The sequence below is a fragment of the Nematolebias whitei genome, chromosome 6 (assembly GCF_014905685.2).
Source record: "Nematolebias whitei isolate Nwh7 chromosome 6, NemWhi1, whole genome shotgun sequence".
NCBI classification, from domain to species: domain Eukaryota; kingdom Metazoa; phylum Chordata; class Actinopteri; order Cyprinodontiformes; family Rivulidae; genus Nematolebias; species Nematolebias whitei.
This window is the reverse complement of record NC_056503.1, coordinates 1,015,626-1,037,305: the sequence shown is the minus strand read 5'-3', so window position 1 is coordinate 1,037,305 and position 21,680 is coordinate 1,015,626. Positions and strand designations below refer to the sequence as shown.

The following is a 21,680-nucleotide window of genomic DNA, read 5'->3' as shown; positions in this document are numbered from 1 at the left end:
TTCTCGTGTGAACTTGATGTATTTATCCACAGAGTTGATGTGGTCAGTAAAATGTTGGACTTCCTGAGATTTAATTTTAACCCAGGTGTCGTCAACATACCTGAACCAATGACTTGGTGGTGTCCCTGAAAAGGACGTCAAGGCTCTCTTTTCTACCTCCTCCATGTACAGGTTGGCAACAATAGGAGAAACTGGAGACCCCATAGCACACCCATGTTTCTGCCTATAATATTGCTCCCCATATGTGAAGTAGGTTGACTGCAGGCACAGTTTCAAGAGTTGACACAGTTGTTCTGTGGAAAGCGTGGTCCTGCTGCTCAGAGTGGTGTCTGATTTTAATCTTAAACTGACCACCTCTACTGCATCATCAACAGGAATGCACGTAAAGAGTGATGTGACATCTAAAATCCACAAACAAGGTGTACCTTTAAGGCCATTTGTTAGCATGATTAACTCTGTCACTTACAATGTTTCCAAAGATCTGGCGTCTGTACTCATCCCTTTAGTTGGCAGCTCAGAACACCACATACAGAACACCATGGACTTTGTGGATAAGGTGAGGGATGTCATCATGGAGACTGATGAAACAATGGTCTCTTTTGATGTCACATCACTCTATTATTGTGTATTGTTGTAGCTGTTGTCCATTGTTGTCATCTTTCTTTGTTGAAATCAGGTCTCTCTTGTAAATGAGTCCTCGAGGCTCAATGGGATTTACCTGTAGAAATAAAGGTTGAATGAACACTTTTCAGTAAATTATTACATTTAAATATGAAGTGAAGTTTCCATGGTGTCTGCATAAAGAAATGTAAGAAATTATAAATGTATAGTTTTAAATTTGAATCAGACTCATTTTTTGAGTTTCTGTTCGGTTTTCTCTGGAAGCAGGTGAGCTTAAATTCCTCTTTTCTTACTGAACAAAATATAATTCAATTCAGTTTAGTGTTTTAGTGCCACTTTCATTAACATAATTTTAAAACTCACAGAAGGAAAAATATATTTTGACAAAGTTAAAAAAATAAAAACAGGACATGACCAGCCCTTTGATGTTTTTTTTGTAACAAACATGGACTTAAACAACAGAATTAGAGGATAGGTGTTTAATCTCAGCTAAAATAAGCTATTTGTTAGCTTTAACCTATGGTTAGATCAGGGATTTGCAACATTTACAGTCAAAAGAATGTTTATGCCCCTTCAACAAAACTTTTTTTTTTTTTAAGCAGTAAAACATCTTTTAAGACTGAAATAAAGCAAAAGTGGAATCATGCAAGTAAGTTTTATGCTACATCTAAAACAACTAGTTTACCTCCATCTCTCCCATTTCTGTCTTGTACTATTTGTTTTGTGGTTGGGTTGTACAAACACAGGACCCTGGCCGGCAAAAACAAATGGCAGCTGGGGTCGTCCAAGTTTCTGCCTGATCAAAATTAATGCTGCGCCTCATCAAAATGCACGGCTGTCTGACAGCTAAATAATATTTCATACATAGTCTGGTAACGGTTGTGACTTGTGAGTATCATTGCACAATTTTTTCCGGGACAAAAAAAAAAAAAAAATATATATATATATAATTAATCTTACCGGGACAGCAGGACCGGAAGCTCGATCCGTACGCTACGCCAGTACAGGGTGCTGGAGTGGTGTGCCGATATTCTTCCTATCTCTTGTAATGAAACGGAATAACTGCACATGTGCAATTTTTAACGAGAGTCTGTAGACTAAGATTCTTGCGCCCCAGGGCCCAGAAATATGTCACCAATCAGACAATGTTTTTGAAAGAAACAACTTAACTCATCATTAACTATAAAATATTTATCTTACACCACTAAAAAAATACACATATTTTGATTTTGATTTTTTTAAATAATTTAATTTTTATTTAATTTTTTTAAGTCTTCAGTGTAAACTAGTGAGTGGTTTCAGTGGGTGGGCGGTGCCCAAGCACCCTCTATTGATGAGCCGCCACTATTTAAAAGGTAACAGATCATTGTAATACTTACCATAATTTATTTACATAATGACTTTATAGTAGCCCCTCATTATCGTGGGGATAATGTTCTGGATACCCCTGCAATAAGTGAAAAACCACGAAGTAAGAATGCTATATTTATTTTAGTTTTTATATATATATATATATATATATATGTATATATATACACAAAGGCTTTATAAATACTTCCCACATTCTTGCAATGTTCTTAACTCTTGAACCTAAATAAAGGTTGAATGACAAAAAAAACCCTACGTAATTTTAACAACATACGTATACGTACTGCACAACAGCTACTGCAAAATTTTATATGAGTACTCACCAGCTCTGCAGAAGCTTGGTTTTGATTTGGCTCTGTTCCGTTTGGCTACCCTGCAGCATGACAAGTCCACCGCCACATCCAGGTTGATGTGCGCGTGCTGCTGCTCATCCAAATGAGACCATTGGTCCTTCTGGGTGCTGAACTGTTTTTTAATAGTGAGTATAGATACATGTTCCTGTGAATTTACAGAAATAACTTTTTTCTTTGCAGCTTCTCCAGATATGAACTAACTATGATTTAAAAGTACAACTTTAGAGTGTTTCATTTCAACAGATTTGGAGCAGGAGCTGAACTCATGAACAGACAGATTCAGTGTTACATTTGATGACTGTGTGTTTGTTTTCCTCAGCTACAATCTGCTGGATTCTAAGATCAACACAGTCCTGTCCATGTGCCAAGACACGAACCTCCTGAACCCAGTCCATGGCATTGTGCAGAGTGTGGTGTACCACGAGGAGTCTCCTCCTCAGTACCAGCCGTCATATTTACAGAGTAAGGACAACCCAGGCTGTATGTATGGATTCTGAAGTTCTGATAAACTGAAGTGGACCGGTCTGAGCTATCCCCTCTCCTGCATTTGTCTCATTTCACAGGTTTCGGCTTTAATGGACTTTGGAGATTCGCTGGTCCTTTTTCTAAGGTATGGGTGATGATTGCTCTTAAAAGTTTAATTTTTTCTCTGAAACAGCTGAACAATAATAAATGTCATGATTATATAAACCGATCACACAGACATACAGTTGCAGGGAGGTGGAAAAGACTTTAAAGGGATAGTCCAGTCAACTTCAAAGAGATGTTCTGTCTAACACTTAGCAGAAGTTAGCTCATCATCTTCTAAGACATCAGTCACAGAGCACAGATTGAAAAGTCTTCATCCAGGTATGCTAATGACTAGAAAAGGCAAAGTTTTGTTCAAGCTTTTATTTTTTCAATTCAAAGTTTATTTATATAGCATATTTAAAAACAACGACAGTTGACCAAAGTGCTTCACAAGAATACAACATTGTAGATAAAATATGATAAATGAAATAAATTGAGTTTAATAAAAAGAAAAGTATGATAAAATTCGCTGTAAAATACCAATAAAACAATAGTACTAATAAAAACCAAGACAGCTATTGAATATTTTCTGCAATTTCCCCAAAACTCGAGTCAATCAAATACGAATTTGAGTGAAGGCCAGGGAGAACAAATGGGTTTTCAGTCTGGACTTTCTCAATCTACCCAGTGGAGTTACCACCTGAGTTATGGCCAAACCCCACTGCAGCCTAAACTCTAATGGGTATAACGAAATAAGCCTAACACTTGAGTATTACCCAGAGGGTTAGTTCAACTTAGGCTGTGTTGAAGGTGACTCACCCAGATTTGTTAATGACCTCCATCTGTGAGCCACACCCTTATCTCACCCCATGACTCGCCTAACCTACCAGCCGGAGTTGGATCGTCATCCACAGGGAAACTCACATTAACGGTCGTTCACCTTCATTGTAGAATGGCTATTCTTACCGATCTGGTTCTTTTTAGATTCCAGGGATAGGATTCTAGGATGTTGTCTTAATACTCACAGCTGAGTAAACAGTTTTAAACCTCCCTAATTTGTTAGAATTGAACCAACCTTCTTAAATCCATGACATGAGACAGTGACAATAATGATCCCAAACTTTGTTCATTTCTCATGCTTTGCGTTTAATTAATGATTTGTAGGGGAACAGCTTTATAGCAGAAATTCACACAATGATTATTCGGTTACATAATAAAATCAGTAGTTAAAAGTCCACTTATTACTTGAAAGGTGTTACTGTTGATTGTTGGTTGATGTCCAAGGGACGAAATAGTCCAATCGTGTTATAATTCCTTTGCTCCAATGAGCTGAACCAAAGAATTATAAATCTGTAAAGCTCCGATGAGCAAAAACAGAAAATTATAAATCCATAAGCTCCGTTGAAGAAAAATAAAAATAAATTAATCTTCACTCCGTTGAGCCAAAGTAAGGTAAGGTGATTAGGTTCAGGGGAAGACTTTTGCTGCTCCGAGACCCCAGAGAACACTCAGAAACCGAAGATCGTTACTGGACTTGATGAGCTATCAGCCGACATCTAGAAGTTTACCTCGTGTTCCCAGAATCCTCCGGAGTGAAATATCAAAAATTAAGTTTAGTTGGAAAAATCAAAAAAGTCAAAATCTAACGTGTGTTCCAAAACTCCTTCGAACAAAAAGGAGAAAAATTAAAAAATACGAAGGCATCTTCAGAATCCCATAATGCAGCAAAAATAGGGAAACTCTCCTAAAAAGTATTAATTAAGACTTAAAAAAAAAAAAAAATTTTAATATAACACGTAAATCCCCATAACTCAAAATGTTGTCAAGAATCCTAACATTTTACTGGTGTATATAACTATAAGTGATTTTGATTATTTAATTTTATTTTAGGGCAGCTATTAGTATGTGTCATACCATCTCTTTTCGAAGACCCCTTGTCAAAGGGGATCCTTGACTGATGAAGCTGGTGACAATCATCCCTCAGTTACTTTTAAAGAATATTTCATACTGCATTCAATAAAATCCAATCTTGGAAACTTGAGTTGGCGTTCAGGTCTGGGCTGAGCTGAAAAAAATTATTTTCCTCTTCGGATCTTCAAGTTCCCTTTAGTTACTGACTGCGTCAATGAACTGTCCTTTAAAACTCTCTAAGTGCTTCAACGCCGATCGTTAATGCTGAGCCTTTTTATACATTTGTCTGCTTATTGCATAATTTCTGCATAGCAACAGTCCTGGATACGGACTATTCTACAATGTCAGATCACATGTTCAACTTCACTGTCATTGCTAAAATTATCTTTGACTGCCATTTGGTCTGTTTTTTTCTGCAGAGAGCTTCCTCTTTTTCTGCAGAGAGCCTCTTCACTTAAGTTAACGTGTTCCTGTTTTCTGCAGACAACTTCCTCTTTTTCCTCTTACTGGCCTGGTCATCTGTTCAGACTTCCACTTCCTGTGGTGACTTAACACACAAACATTATCTTGTGAACTTGACCTTTTGACCATCGATTCTCTTCACTTTTAGTCAGTAACACTAATTCATTTACTCAATAATTTAAAGTTAATTCACTTTCAATATAAGCTTTCCCTATAATCTCTTAATTTAAGCTCTATAATGTCTTCAACATTGATTGATTAAGTCTTAATTAGGGGTGTACCGATTTATCGGCCCCGATTTCCTTAATTTTGAGAAATTGGAAATCGGCCGATACTTGCATGAGAAACCAATTTTACTGATTTTTTTTTTTTTTGCTTGTTTGTTTTAACAACAGTTGTCTGAACTTCTTTTATATTTCAGAGCACTACATCATGACCAGTTAAAATAAGTTTGTATTGTTTCTAGGATATTGTTCAAGGGTGTTTTTCAACAAAATAATATTGGAAAATTGAAGGTGCATTGTGACCTTATAACACCTGACATTGTCGCTTATAAAACAAAATCGGTATCAGACAAAATTGGAATCGGCAGGTCAGACTTTTTAGAAATCGGTGATCAGCCAGAAAACTGCAATCAGTGCACCCCAGTCTTAATTCATACACACTCTTAAAGCATAGTACATTAGAAAGACTTCACACACTGTTACATACTTCTTATTCTTCTTTCGGCTTTTCCCTCTTCAGGGGTCGCCACAGCGAGTCATCCTCCTCCACCTCACCCTGTCCTCTGCATCCTCTGTCCTCACTCCATCTACCTTCATGTCCTCTAACTGCATCCATATATCTCCTCTATGGCCTTCCTCTTTGTCTTTTTCCTGGCAGCTGCATTTCTAACATCCTTCTACCAATACACGCACGGTCCCTCCTCTTGACATGTCCAAACCATCTCAGTCTGGCCTCCCTAACTTTATCTCCCAGTTGTTCAACCTGTGCTGTACCTCTGATGATCTCATTCTGTCACAATCCTCACAGTTGGAACCCATTTGCAGGGAGGCGAGCAAGGCAGGAGTTTAAATAAAAATAATTTATTTAAACAACAAAACAAAAGGCTGTCGGTGCAGCAAAACTTACTTTGGCAAAACAGGATAAAAAAACAAGGCTGAACAGGACATCAGAGTACACAGGCAGAGCAGATCATCAGGTGGACAAAAACAGACAGGACAGAGGAGGACTGAGATGTCTGTGAATACAGAACAATGACCGGACAAGGAGGGGAGGAGAGAAAGGCTTTTTATAAGACAGAGGGAGAGTGAGTAATGAGAGCACCTGGGCAGGTGGCTGATGAGGGACAGGTGTGAATGATAAAGACTGAGGAGTGGAGAGGCAGACTGAGGAGTGAGTGGAAAACAGGACCAGATACACAGGAACAGAAACCACACAAAGAGCAGAACAACAATAGCACAAAAAGCAGAGTGGGGAACACAAACACAAACAGAAACAGGAAATGGTACAATCCTTACACATTCCTAATCTTATCCCGCCTTGTCACTCCTAAGGAGAACCTTAGCAGCTTCATTTCTGCCACTTCCATTTCTTTCTCCTGTCTTTTTGTCAATGCCACTGTCTCCAGACCATACAATGTAGCTGGTCTCACCACTGTCTTGTAAACTTTTCCTTTGACCTTTGCTGACAGACACCCTTTTGTCACAAATCACTCCTGAAACTTTTCTCCATCCACTCCATCCTGCCTGTACTTCACTTCTTTACCACATTCCCCATTTCCCTGGACAGTGGACCCAAAGTACTTGAAGTCCTGCACCTTTGTGACCTCTGCTCCTTGTAGCCTCACTGTTCTGCCAGCCTCCCTCTCATTTACACACATGTACTCTGTCTTACTACAGCTGACTTTCATTCCTCTTCTTTCAAGTGCATACATCCACCTCTCCAAGTTCTCTTTCACCTGTTCCCTGTTCTCACCACAGATCACAATGTCATCTGCAAACATCATTGTCCATGGGGATTCTTGCCTGACCTCATCTGTTAGTCAGTCCATCACCAGAGCAAACAAGAAGGGGCTCAGAGCTGATCCTTGATGCAATCCCACCTCCACTTTAAAGCTATCTGTCACTCCTACAGCACATCTCACCACTGTCCTGCTGTCCTCATACATGTCCTGTACCAGTCTAACGTACTTTCTTGCCACTCCAGATTTCCTCATGCAATACCACACCTCCTTCCTCGGCACTCTGTCATATGCTTTTTCTAAATTCACAAAGATACAATGGAGTTCTTTCTGACCCTATCTGTACTTCTCCATCAGCATTCTCAAGGCAAAGATGACATCTGTGGTGCACTTTCTTGGCATGAAACCATACTGCTGCTCACAGATAGTCACCTCTCATCTAAGTCTAGCTTCCACAACTCTCTCCCAGATCTTCATTGTGTGGCTCATCAACTTAATTCCCCTGTAGTTGCTACAACGCTGTACATCACCCTTGTTCTTAAAAATAGGCACCAGCGCACTTCTTCTCCATTCCTGAGGCATTTTCTCACCCTCAAATATGCCATTGAATATTTGAGTCAAAAACCTCACTGCCATCTCTCCAAGACATTTCCAAACCTCCACTGGTATGTCATCAGGTCCTACTGCCTTCCCCTTCTTCATTCTTTTCAGAGCTTTCCGGACTTCACCCTCATTAATCTTTCCCACTTCCTGGTCCACAGTTTCTATGACCTCTATTCTTTCTCTTTCATTATCTTCATTCATTAGCTCCTCAAAGTACTCCTTCCATCTTCCCGTCACACTCTCCTCACTTGTTAGAACATTACCATTCCTATCTTTAATAAGCCTAACCTGCTGCAGATCCTTTCCAGCCTGATTCCTCTGGCTTACCTATCGATACAAGTCCTTCTCACCCTCTTTAGTGTCCAGTCTCCCATACAACTCATCATACGCCTTCTGCTTTGCCTTAGCTACCTCCCTCTTTGCTCTACGTCCCATCTCCTTATAATCCTGTCTCCTCTCTTCAGTCCTCTCACTGTCATATTTCTTCTTGGCTAATCTCTTTCTTTGAACGGCATCCTGCACTTCACTATTCCACCACCAGGTTTCTTTATCATCTATTCTCTGTCCAGATGACACACCAAGTACCTTCCTACCTGTCTCTCTAATTACTGTTGCTGTAGTAGCCCAGTCATCTGGAAGCTCTTTCTTACTACCCAGAGCCTTTAACAGCTCTTTTCTGAATTTCTCACAACATTCTTCCTTCTTCATCTTCCACCATTTGATCTTCTTCTCTGATTTTACTATTTTTCTCTTCTTCACAACACCAGTCATTCTACACACAACCATCCGATGCTGTCTGGCTACGCTCTCCCCTGCCACAACCTTACAGTCTCCAATCTCCCTCAGGTTTCCTCTTCTACACAGAATGTAGTCGACCTGCGTACTCCTTCCTCGACTCTTATAGGTCACTTTATGTTCCTCCCTCTTTTGGAAATAGGTATTGACTATAGCCATTTCCATTCTCTCTGCATAATCCACCACCATCTGTCCTTCCTGGTTTTTTTCCTTGACACCAAACCTACCCATCACTTCCTCATCCCCTCTGTTTCTTTCACCAACATGTACATTCAGGTCTGCTCCGATCACCACTCTCTCCTCCCTGAGAATACTCTTTACCACTTCATCCAGATCTTTCCAAAATGTATCTTTCTCCTCCTCATCACATCCAACCTGTGGAGCATAACCACTAATGATATTTATCATTAGACCTTCTACTTCTACCTTCAGGCACATCACCCTATCTGACACTCTCTTTACCTCTACTACATTCTTTGCCAACTCCTCTTTTAGGACCACCCCTACCCCGTTTCTCTTTCTATCCACACCATGGTAAAACAGTTTGAACCCTGCTCCAATGCTGCAAGGCTTGCTGCCCTTCAAGCCCTTTTTTCCACCCTGAACTCAGTTCTACACCTCAGTGAACCTTCACCTCTAGAAGCCTCAACTGAGCTGTGTAAAAACTTCCTCCATTTCTTTTCTGAAAAAGTTGCAAACACCCGGGCACTCATTTCTCCACCTGCTCATGATCCGTCCATCCCATCTCATTGTGTTGCTGTTCTTGACCACTTCGAGCCCATCTCTCTGTCTTCCCTGGAGCAGGTCATGTGCGACATGAAGCCATCTGGCTCCCCTTTTGACGTTGTCCCCCCTCGACTCCTGAAGGAGCTTCTTCCTGTTCTGGGCCCTCCTGTTCTTGGCATTGTGAACAGCAGCTTAGCCTCAGGTGTGGTGCCAATAACTTTTAAACATGCTGCTGTCCAACCTCACCTGAAAAAACCTCGCCTTGACCCCTCAGTCATGTCCAACTTCCGGCCTGTCTCCAGACTCCCATTTGTCGCTAAACTACTGGAAAAAATTGTGGAGTCCCAGCTGAAATGCTTTCTAGAGGATAATGCCATCTTAGAGCTATTCCAGTATGACTTTAAACCTCTCCACAGCACTGAAACTGCTCTACTCAAGGTTTTTAACGACATTCTCCTATTCACAGACGCTGGTGATTCTGTGCTCCTTCTCTTACTGGACCTCACATCTGCCTTTGATACAGTCGACCACAAGATCCTCATTGCGAGGTTAGAGCAGTGGGTGGGCATCACTGGGTCAGCCCTCGAATGGTTTAGATCTTACCTCGCTGACAGGTCCTTTTGTGTCTCCATCAAAGATTTTAGTTCAGCCTCGGCAGCGCTTAAATGGGGGGTCCATCCTTGGTCCTCTTTTATTTTCTTTGTACCTGCTGCCACTAGGTGCTATTTTCAGGAAACATAACATACCTTTTCATTTCTATGCTGACGACTGCCAAATCTACTTCCCCCTCAGACTCAACGGTACTCGCTCTATTCAACCGTTACTGGACTGCCTGGCTGACATCAGAGATTGGATGGCTTTAAATTTCTTGAGTTTCAACGAGAAGAAATCTGAAGTTATGCTGTTTCCTCCCAATGACACAATCACCAACCACTGCATCGACCTATCCGTTCTGTCACCGTTAGTGAAACAAAGAGTCACTAATCTAGGAGTGATACTTGACCCTTCTCTGAAACTCAACAATCATGTAAATATGATTGTTAAATCCTGCTTTTTCCAGCTGAGGCGACTGTCTAAGCTGAAGCCCATTACACCTGTTTTGGCCTCCCTACACTGGCTTCCGGTTCACCTTCGAATCAAATTCAAAATACTCTTGTATGTCTATAAATCACTAAACAGCTCTGCCCCCTCCTATCTTACTGATCTGCTCCAGCCGTATGTCCCACCACGTTCTCTCAGATCAACAGACCAGTTGCTCCTAACAGTCCCAGGAACCCGTCTCAAGCGCAGAGGTGACAGGGCCTTCTCTGTAGCAGGCCCAAGACTTTGGAATGAGTTACCTCTGCTCGTTAGACAGGCCCCCTCCCTCACAGTTTTTAAATCTCGCTTAAAAACACACTTTTATTCCCTGGCTTTCTGCACTGTGTGATCTGTGCTGAGTCTGTGTGCATCACACTGTGTTGGTCATGTTGCGGTTGTTGTTGTTATCCATTATTGTTTTTGTTGGTTTCTACTTTTTGGTGTCCTGTTATGTAATCTGTTGCTGTGTGCTTGTTCTGTTTGTCCCTGTACAGCACTTTGGTGTGCTTTGTCACTGTTTAAAGTGCTTTATAAATAAATTGGTATGGTATGGTATGGTATAAAATATCTACCTTCCTTCTCAGCATCATGTCAGCCAGCTTTCTACCTTTTCCTGTCATTGTCCCCACATTTAGAGTTGCAACCCTCAGTTCTACATTCTTCACTTTCCTCTTCTCTCTCTGTCTCCTGATACGTTTCCCTCCTCGTGGTCTTCGACTAACAGTAGTACAATTTCCGCCGGCACGCTGTTTGTCAACAGCACCGGTGGCAGTTGTTGTTAACCCGGGCCTCGACCGATCCGGTATGGTTTCGCTTTGATGAACTCGCATTATTGTTTTGGCAAAAGTGTTTTACATGATGCCATTCCTGACACAACCCTCACCATTTACCCAGGCTTGGGACCGGCACAAGAGATACACTGGCTTGTGCTCCCTAGTGGCTGGTTTACACTGTTACATACTATTATATAGATTTGTTTCATTAAAAAAACCTTTCTTGTTTTTTCAGAAGCTTTAGTAAATAAACCTTTCTTGCTTTTCCAGAACACATACTCAGGGATCTGTGGTTTGTACTGCTCTTAACCTTATTTTAGGTCATGAGAACTGACTTCATACCTCATCTGAAATGCACATCACTTGACACCTTAAACTGATCTACTGACTGAGAGAGCTTCACAGACAGATGGAGACTGTTCCACAGTCTGGGTGCTGCCAGAGAAGGCTCTGTCACCTCTAGTCTTCAGCCTAGCTTTAGGGACAGCCAACAAAAGCTGGTTGGCTGACCTCAGGGCTCAGGATAAAGTGTAAGGCTGCAGCAGCTTGCTTAGGTAAGATGGGCCCATGTAGTTTAAACACTTAAAAACAATCAATAAAACTTTAAATTTCACCCAAAAAGCAACAGGGAACCAGTGAAGGGACTGTAAAATGTGGGTAATAGATTCACACCTCTTTGTGTTCATCAACAGCCAGGCTGCAACATTTTGGACTCTGCAATCGCTGCATGGAGCTCTGGTCCAACCCGAAATACAAAGAATTACAATAATCCAAACACGATGTAATAAATGTGTGGATAGCCCTCTCTAGATCAGGCCAGGAAGATAAGGGTTTTATCTTTGCAAGTGTCCTCAGCTGGAAGAAACTGGCTTTGATAACAGCACTAATATGCTAATATGATTTAAACAGAGGATCAACCATCACACCCAGGGTTTTTTACAAACGAACGACATAAGGACGACAAAGGACCAACCACACTGTCCTGCCCAATCGGGATTGCATTGACCGAACACCAGAATCTCTGTTTTTTCCTTATTCAGGTTCAGAAAATTAGCTCTTAACCATGCCTGTATGTCCCTAAGACAATCCTGTAACATAAGTTCAGCAGACTGGCTGTCATTTGTAGTTACAGGTAGACATATTTGAATATCAGCTGCAAAGCAATGAAAAAAGACTTTGTGCTTTTTAAATATAAAACCCAGAGGCAGCAAGTATAAGGCAAAAAGAACAGGTGCTACTATCGACCCCTGGGGCACCCCATATTTCAGAGGAGACACAGAGGAAGAGTACTGACCTAGATTTACAGAAAAACTCCTATTTGATAAATAGGATCAAAACCAGTTAAAACTGTACCATGAATCCCAACAAGTGACTCCAGACGGCTCAAAAGGATGCTGTGGTCCACAGTGTCGAAGGCAGCGGACAAATCTAAAAGTAAGAGAACTGCTGATTTTCCTGCATCAGCAGTTAAAAGAAGGTCATTTAAAACTTTTAAAAGGGCAGTTTCAGTGCTGTGCCATATTTTAAAACCAGACTGAAAGTTTTCACCAATGTCATTTAGGTCAAGGTAAGACTGCAGTTGGACATACGCAACTACAATTTTTCATGACACCATTTGTTTATTTGGTTGCCGTTTTCTCAACCAAACAACATTTGTGTTACTGTAGGGAGCACACAGAGACCATGTTTATGTTGATTAGGCTGCTGATTGTATCAGTCTGCCTGATCAGTGTCGGTCCAAAGTACTCATTTCCCTGGTGTTCAGTCTCTTATCTCATTAGAGGGCATTTTAACTGAATTAACAAAAATTTTGTGATTTTTACTCTGAACTTTTAACACAGTGGTATGCAGAATGTGAAAAATGTTCACAGAGCTTCACTTTTGCAACATTTTATGTTACAGCCTTATTCCCTAATTGATCCCCCCCCCCCCCCCCCCACACACACACACACACACACAAAGACAAAGTGAAAAATGTTGGAATTTTGTACTTCTTTATTAAAAATAAAATAAAAACAGTAATATAGCATGGGAACAAGTATTCAAAGCCAGACACTAAACTGAGCTTTAAATCCTAACAAAGTTGTCAGGTCCTCTGGACAGTTTCTTCTTGATGAAACATTTCATCTTTCTTCCAAAAGTCTTCATCAGTCTGAGGAGCAGCAACAAACGCAGTCTTATAAATAGCACCTTCTCATAGTGGGTCAACCAGTTTGATGGTGCTAAGATGGTTTCTGGAGTCCACCCTCTCCCCAACGACAGTCATGGCCAAAGGTGGTCATGGCCACCTGAGCACCATCAAACTGATTGACCCACTATGAGAAGGTGCTATTTATAAGACTGAGTTTGTTGTGGCTCCTCAGACTGATGAAGTCTTTTGGATGAAAGACAAAATGTTTCAACAAGAAGACACTGTCCAGAGGACCTGACTTAACTTTGTTAGATTTTTCTACCTGGTTTACCGAGCATGAATCAGGATATTTACCATAGAACATCCAGTTTCCACAGATCATTTCTCAGATGTTTCTACAACTTGAATGGATGAGTTCAGTAGATTGGACTAGATTTGGGAAGACACACAGTTGTCTTTACAAGGTCTATGTATTTTAATCAGAATCAGAATAAGTTTTATTATCATTGCACTGAGATACAACGAGAATATGTACGTACAGTCATCCGAAAGATGGGTGGAGTGCACAAAGCTGCGGTTATAAATAGCACGGCCCTCTTATTATTATTCAGAATAATATTTTGCTTAGATGAGAAAACGGAAGAAAACATGAGGAGAGACGGTATTAAAAAAGATCTCTCACACCGTGTCCTAGACAGGGCACGATTTGAGGCATCAAAAAAACATACCACAGCAAAGCAACATAAACAGACGTTATACATGAACATATAGGCCGGTGAAAACATTGAATTTTTAAGGGAAAGTCGTAGCATAGTCCAGAGTGCCCCCCCCCCCCCAGCCATTGTCCAGATAAGAGGTGACATTCATCTTCAGCTGGGTTGAGGTTCTGTTACATGTCCATGGCCTTGGGGAAAGGAGGGGTGAGGAGACAGACAAAGCATCTTTGTTATTTTCAAAACATTCTCGGAGGAGTTGCGATAAGTCCGGCGTCAAGGCCACAGTTTGGGTCAAGCAGAACTCATGAATTGCCGTTTCTGCCTTTTTAAAGTCTTGCTGGTATATATTCCTCTGATGGAACTCCAAAATAGCCGAATTGATTCTTTACGCCAAAAGTCGAGCTCACAGCTTCTCCAAGATTATTCCTACCATTCATGTGTGCTGCTATAGAGTTCACAGTCCTGATAACTGCCTGCTCCAGCTCCCTGCTGCAGCTCCGCAAATTCAGTCTGAGCACTGTCGAGCTTCGACACATCCCAAAGAATTTATAGACAATCCAGAATTCACCGGCCAAACAGCAAAATAACCAGTTGTCATCATGAATCCAATTTGTTTCCGTCGAGGTAAGAGGGTCCTCCTTATGCCCTGACTCCTGTCAGGAGAAATTGATCAATTTAAGGTCCTATAGTTGACAGAACATGTCAAGTCAAGATGTTTAAGGAGCTGTCTGTAATCTCAAAGACATGACTGAATCAAGGCACAGATCTGGTACAGAATCATTTCTTCTGCACTGAAGCTCCCATTGAGCTCAGAGGCAACATCTTTTGTAACTGAAATAAGTTTAGGACCTCTGAGACTGTTTCTAGAGCTGACTGCTTGGCTAATGTGAGCAACTGGGGTAGAAGAATCTTATTTAAAATGTTGACAAAGAACCTAAATGGTTCCAATATAAAAAAGAAATCATTGTCTAAATGGAGTATTGTCTGTTGAAGAAAAAAAAATCAGTTTAGGAATAAAGCTGTAAAAATGTGCAAAAAGTAAGGGCTGTGAAAACTTTCCAGATGAACTGTACCTTGAAAATGCTTCTTGGCTCATGCCAAGACCAAACGGTAAAAAACACAGTGTAGCTGCTGTTGGTGCTCGCAGCTGCAACCACATACCACATCGAGAATAATGTTGTATTCTCACAATCTTACTTGTAAAGAACACAAGGAAATAAGTAACTGATGTGCAGCTCTAAAGTGACAATAAGACAGTCAAATATGTAAATCCCTGTTACACATAAAAGAACCATAAGTATGCCACATACCATGGTAGTGCAGACAGTAAGTTTGCTTCCATTTATTATTGGGTCCCTGCTGTGCAACTTATTTTGGTGTATGTGGGATGTTTCAAAGTTCATGCTCCAATTTTTTAAACATCCATCCATCCATCCATCCATCCATCATTATCTTCCACATGTTCCGAAGTCTGGTTGCAGGGGCATCAGTTTGAGCAGGGAGGCCCAGACATCTCTTTCCACAGCCACCTCTTCCAGCTCTTCTGGAAGGACCCCAAGGTGTGCCCAGGCCAACTGAGAGAAATAGTCTCTCCAGCGTGTCCTGGGTCTTCCCCAAGGTCTACCAGTTGGACATGTCTGAAACACCTCCCTGGGGAGACACCCAAGAAGCATCCTTATCAGATGCCTGAACCACCTCAACTGGCTCCTTTCGATGTGGAGGAGCAGTGGTTCTACTCCGAGTCTCTCCTGATAACTGAACTTCTCACCCTGTCTCTAAGGGAGAGTCCATCTACCCTGCAGAGGAAACTCATTTCTACCTCCTGTATCCACAATCTCATTCTTTCAGTCTCTACCCAGAGTTCATTACCATAGATGAGGGGAGGAACGTAGACCAGGTAAACAGAGAGCCTTGTGTTACAGCTCAGCAGACCAGCACAAAGTCCGCAATACTGCAGACGCTGCACCAATCTGTCTGTCAACCTCACGTTCCATTATTCCCTCACTTGTGCACAAAACCCGGTGGTGAAGATTCTTTTTTCATTCAACCTTTATTTAAACAGATAAATCACATTGAGCCTTGAAGACTCATTTAACTCCTCCACTTGAGGCAGAACCTCACCCTCGACCCAAAGAGCAATCCACCCTTTTCTGACTGAGGACCAATAAATCTGTAGCATCCTGCTGGAGATCACACTGCTGGAGTATCGGATACAGAAAGAGGAGGTGTTTTATTTTCTTACAGCCAGAAGTCAGACACACTGGTGAGATGTTGGCATCAAATGGCACATGGATCCAGATCTGGGTGTGAATCATTTCTAGGTCCAGGGTCTGCAGAACACGCTGTTGTATAGAATTTGGCCTGTTTCAGAGCTGAGTTCTTGTTTTAGTGTGTGTATCATATTGTGTTATTGTTTGTTCTGTTGAGGTTTTGGACAGTTCCACTCTTTAAAATAGATGTTTGGTTGATTGCATGGTTCAGTTCTAATCAGTAAGAAGACTGGAAATGAGGATTTGATCCAATGATGAAGTTAGAAGATTTCCTGTGTTCTCTTCTCACAGCAAACACAGATCCCAGACTACGCTGAACTCATCGTCAAGTTTCTGGAAGCTTTGATTGACAGTTACTTACCAATGGCTGATGAGGAGCGGGGGGAGGAGCAACTACGGACCCCCACTTCCCCGTACCCCCCCACCAGCCAGAGCCAGCTGAGCATCACTGCCAATCTGAACCTGTCCAACTCCATGACCTCACTGGCCACCTCCCAGCACTCACCAGGTGTCTGACACACACACACACACACACACAACTTTAGTTGTTTAACGTCCAGTCAGCATGAAATCAGAATGTTTTTTTTTTATCAGAATGTTTTTTCCCAGTAAACTGAAAGTTGGTCTCGTGTTTTTGAGCTTGAACAGCAAAACTCCACAGAGACTCAAAAAGTGCCGTCAGATTCTAGATGTGTGGGGAAAAAGTGTCCCTGCTTGTTGACTGAGTTTAGAGAAACTGAAGAAAATCACTTGGTCAAGTTTAATTTATTATTTTATTGCTAAAAAGAACAAATTTGAACATTTCTGCTTGAAATTGCTTGAAAACATGCACCAACTTTTAAAGCCCAAAAGTAAACTGAGACTCGTTTTTGAAATAATCTAAAACAAAAAAAAAATTAAGGTTTGATAAAGAAGACATAAAAATGTGAGCAATAAGAGAGTTAAAAAACAAAGTGAAGAAATGTACACGTCTCAAAAGTTATTATGAGTTAATCACACTGTACGTTAAACATTTTGTGGTAAAAATGATTAAACTCCAACTTTTTGTGTGTAAAACGTGTTAAATATAATACTAGTTCAGTGTCAAACTGTGCAACTCATTTAAACTTTGAGTGTTGTGCTGTACACTCTGAGCTGTCGGGCTCCAAACGGGGCGGGCTTTTACCACTTCAAGAAACTGTTGTTGTCTAAGAGGACGTGTTTCTCTGTTTTTCTTTTTTCTTTTATTTTTATATTAACCTGTTTATTGAGAAAGCACATGTTATATTACAACAGCATAATTATATTACATTTCTTTTGCTTTCATGTTTTTTAATTATTTTTTTTTAAACAAAAACAAAACAGACAAGAACTTGGGTGGGGGTGGTAGGGTAACCAAAATACAATCACGTGATCGACATCACTGATTACTGCACCAATCTATATGACGGCAAGGTTGAAAGAAAATCAGATCTAACATGCTTGACATGTTCTGTCCACTTTGATCATCTTTTATAGAAAGTGTCCCTTTGCACTTTGACAGTAAAAAGACAGTTTTCCCAATGTATAGATCTCTCACATCTTTACAGTCTGCAATTCTTGGTGATTCAAGTTTGAGCCATCTCCTCGTTAGGGATTTTTTACTTACTCGTGACCAGTAAAGTGTGCAAAAGTTTTTTATCATTAGAGTTAGAACATTCTGCAAATGTTCGTGGATCTGAGACCAGTATTCGTGGATGGCCTGGCAGTCCCAAAAAATATGTAAATGGTTGGCACCATCTCCCCCACATCTCCCAACAGGTATCCCCAGTTCCCTGATACCTTTACTGGACAGGGGATATGAAAAATCTTACTGTTTTTCCAACAAAATTCACACCATACCTTCAATCTTGTTGTCATTCACTGTGTCTTATATATGTGCTCCCAACTTTCCTCTGGAATTGTCAGGTTACCTTCTTTTTCCCCACTTCACGTTTACATAGACAGTGCTGTCATTCTTACACTGCAGGATGGCATTGTACAATCGGGAAATAATTTTGTTGACTGCTCTGGATTTAGTTATTGATATAAATGTTTCCACCAATCCTAGGTTACTTCCTGATTAAAGTAATTTCTGACTCGTAAATATCTGAAAAAATCGTCTGGGCATAGATCATATTTTCTTTTCAAGACCTCAAAAGATTGATGTGCCCCCTTGTGGACAAATGAATAATAGCTGGTTAGACCTTTTGGAATCCAGTTCTTGAATCTATTATCATGTTGACTCGGGGTAAAGTCTGAATCATAAGCGCACAATTTTAAAACTTTAAAGGCGTTTTCCAAACCACATTTTAATTGCTTCGTTCCAGTCAGATATAATTACTTGTAATATGGGTTCATCTGTCAAATTAATTTTATTCTGCAATTTTGTGTCAGCTATTATGGCTTTAACGGGTAATATTTGATAGTTGTCCCTTCACCATCTTTCCATCCTACAGTGTAATCTGGACAGCACAAATATATTAATGGTCTTAAATGAGCTGCACAGTAATATACTTGTAAACATGGAAGTCCATAACATCAGCATAAAAATGTAAAGATGCATCAGGGATGGTCTGACCTACATTATGTATGTAGATTTTAAAGAGGGTGGGTCCTAAGACTGAGCCTTGTGGTACACCATTGTTGACTGTTAAATAACTGGAGGAAGTACCATTATGTTGAACACATTGCCTCCGGGCTGAGAGAGTTAGAGAACCATCCATTGGTGTGATCTGAGAAACCGATTTCTGAGAGTTTATGACACAAGATGTTCTGATCCACAGAGTCAGAATCTTTAGACAGGTCTAAGAAAAGTGCAGCACAATAATCCTTAGCATCCAGTGCTTCAACAACATCATTAAGAACCTTCAGTGAAGCAGTGGTTGTGCTGTGTTGTTTCCTGAAACCAGATTGATGTGGAGGTAAGATGTTAAATGAGTCCAGGTCATTTTTGATTTGAGAGTTTATCAGTTTTTCTAGAACCTTGGCTAAAATACAGAGTTTAGAGATTGGTCCATAGTTGTTCAGTGAGGTGGGGTCTCCTCCCTTCAGCAAAGAAGAACAAAGGCTGTGATTTCTGCAGTGGTTTCACTAAACCTGCCAGGTAACTAGTTGTGTTCAGCATCCTGGTTAGGTGATCATTGAGAAAGAGAATGCAAGGGAGAGCTGCACTGAGAGTCACCACTTCCTTCCCTTGTGTGAGATCTGTTGCTTGAGGAAATGGGGCTAAAATGTCCACAAGCTCTTTCAACTGAGACCCTTCCCTGGCTGATAAGCAGACCTGGCCTAGAGTTTAGAGAAGGTGGGCCTGTGATCAGAAGGTCGCTAGTTCAACTCCCCAGACCGACAAAATATGGGTTGGGAAGGTGAAACGCCCACACATGCCTCCACCCTTATTTGCCTCACTCTGGGCCCTTGAGCAAGGCCCTTAACCCCACCATCTGCTCCCCTGGGCACCCTAGATGGCAGCTCTCTGCTCCACACAGAGGGCTGTGGTAGCTCTGTAACAACTGCCAAGTCTTCATGCGAGTTAGTTCACTGTGGCGACCCCTGAAGAAGGGAGCAGCCAAAAGAAGAAGAAAACACTCTAAAATGTGTAAGACTGATAAAAAATTAATTTTTAGCAAGATGTGGACATCAAGTATTTATTTACTGAAGTATAAGAAAAAATGTATTGTTTATTGTGTTAAGAAAACAGTTTAAAGCTATTGAGCTAAAATTTGGTCTGGTAGAAGTTGTCATCCTCAACACATAGTCCAAGCTCTAATAGATCATTTGAGATGTCTCAGGATCACGTGAGATCCTCTTCAAGGATTCAAGGTTCATTATGTGTCATTATGTTCACAGGGTCCCAGTTACATCCAACAATAAAATGTATAAGAAAAACAGTAATAACATCTAAGATATGAACTAAGAAAAACATCAACTAAATATACACTAAGCACTCATAACATAAAACATTACGTCGAACAGCAGCACGAACATGAGTCTGTGTGAGCAGATGTGCACGCATGAACACATCAACATGAAACAGATCAGCAGCAGCATGAAACAGATCAGCAGCAACATTAAACAGATCAGCAGCAACATGAAACAGATCAGCAGCAGCATGAAACAGATCAGCAGCAACATTAAACAGATCAGCAGCAACATTAAACAGATCAGCAGCAACATGAAACGGATCAGCAGCAACATGATGTGTTTATCCTCTTTTATCTCTTATTTTTAGAGTTGGACCAAAACATTCACAAGTCCATCATTTCATCATCGGATCATCTCGATCTAAAACTGTGGCATGAACGGCGGCGGGCAAGATGCATTCCCTCAAGGAATGTAAGACTTTATTTGGAAGCTGAATTTGTCCTCTTTGTGCTTTCCAGGTGTGGACAAAGAGAATGTCCAGCTGTCCCCCAGCTCAGCTCTGTCCAGTGGGGGGCGCACTCGCCATGGCTCAGCAAGCCAGGTGCAGAAGCAGCGCAGTGCAGGCAGCTTCAAGAGACCCAGTATCAAGAAGATCGTCTGATCCACTTTCTGCGCCCTCAAAGACAGAAGAAGAAGACACTGCCAGGTGTTCAGGCTGCGATCACTCTCACTCCGTCCTCCTCCTCCCACAGTGTCAGTGCTTTAGAAGAATTTGGACTTTTCTTTGAGGAACATTCTGGAGGGTGAACTGGAAACATGTCTGCTGCTCACTGGGATCCACATGACGGCTGTCCTTCATTGAAAACTTGGCTGATGGGAAAACCAGGATTCAGACTGCAGCGGGACACACTTTAAGCTGAAGTCTGATTGGCTGCTTGTTTTCAGGTTCTGTGACAAAGACCAGAACCTCTCTCTGGATCTACCCACTTCAGTCCTGTACATATTTGATATAGACTGATGTAAAATATTTTGTGTTCCTGTAGATGTTGCTGTTTTCTCCATTGTGTGCCTTTGTCAGGGTTTTTCAACATGTACAATCTGTAAAGTCAGAGTCAGCCCTCGTGGGGTTCAACGAACAAGATCTGATTATGGAGGAAAGATGTTGGTGTTACCACAAGTACAAATGAGTCCGATGACGGTCCAGCTGAAGTATTTATCCATGAGAAGAAAGCAGTCTCACACAGATCTTCCTCTGCTCCATCACATTCTATCATTTTAATCTCTAACACTTGGTGCAGTACGGAACACTAGAAGAATCAAATGGCCACATGCTTTTAGGGTTTTTTTATTATTTTTTTACTCTGCTTCATATTTTAGAAACGTAACATCTGTTTACAACTTTAACCACAATGATCATCCAGAACCAAAACAAAATGGTTTCACATCTAACATTCATAGTGTTGGCACGCTCCTGGGAAGAGTTATCTCCAGAACCTGACTGGTCAGAGGCTCCACAACGAAAAAGAAAGTCCACCCA

At 41.1% G+C, this 21,680-nt stretch overlaps 1 protein-coding gene across 1 annotated transcript in view; it reads left to right on the top strand.

Annotated features, from left to right (window-relative positions):
• The window catches only part of LOC119410475 (neurofibromin), a gene marked incomplete at its 5' end in the record, with an annotated part of 43,762 nt that extends 22,817 nt beyond the window's left edge, over positions 1-20,945 (top strand). The window contains 4 exon segments of the mRNA XM_037677357.1: positions 2,662-2,804; positions 2,906-2,952; positions 16,574-16,790; positions 20,662-20,945. Of these exon segments, the coding sequence (XP_037533285.1) occupies positions 2,662-2,804; positions 2,906-2,952; positions 16,574-16,790; positions 20,662-20,804 (550 nt within the window).
• Between the last annotated feature and the right edge of the window lie 735 nt (positions 20,946-21,680).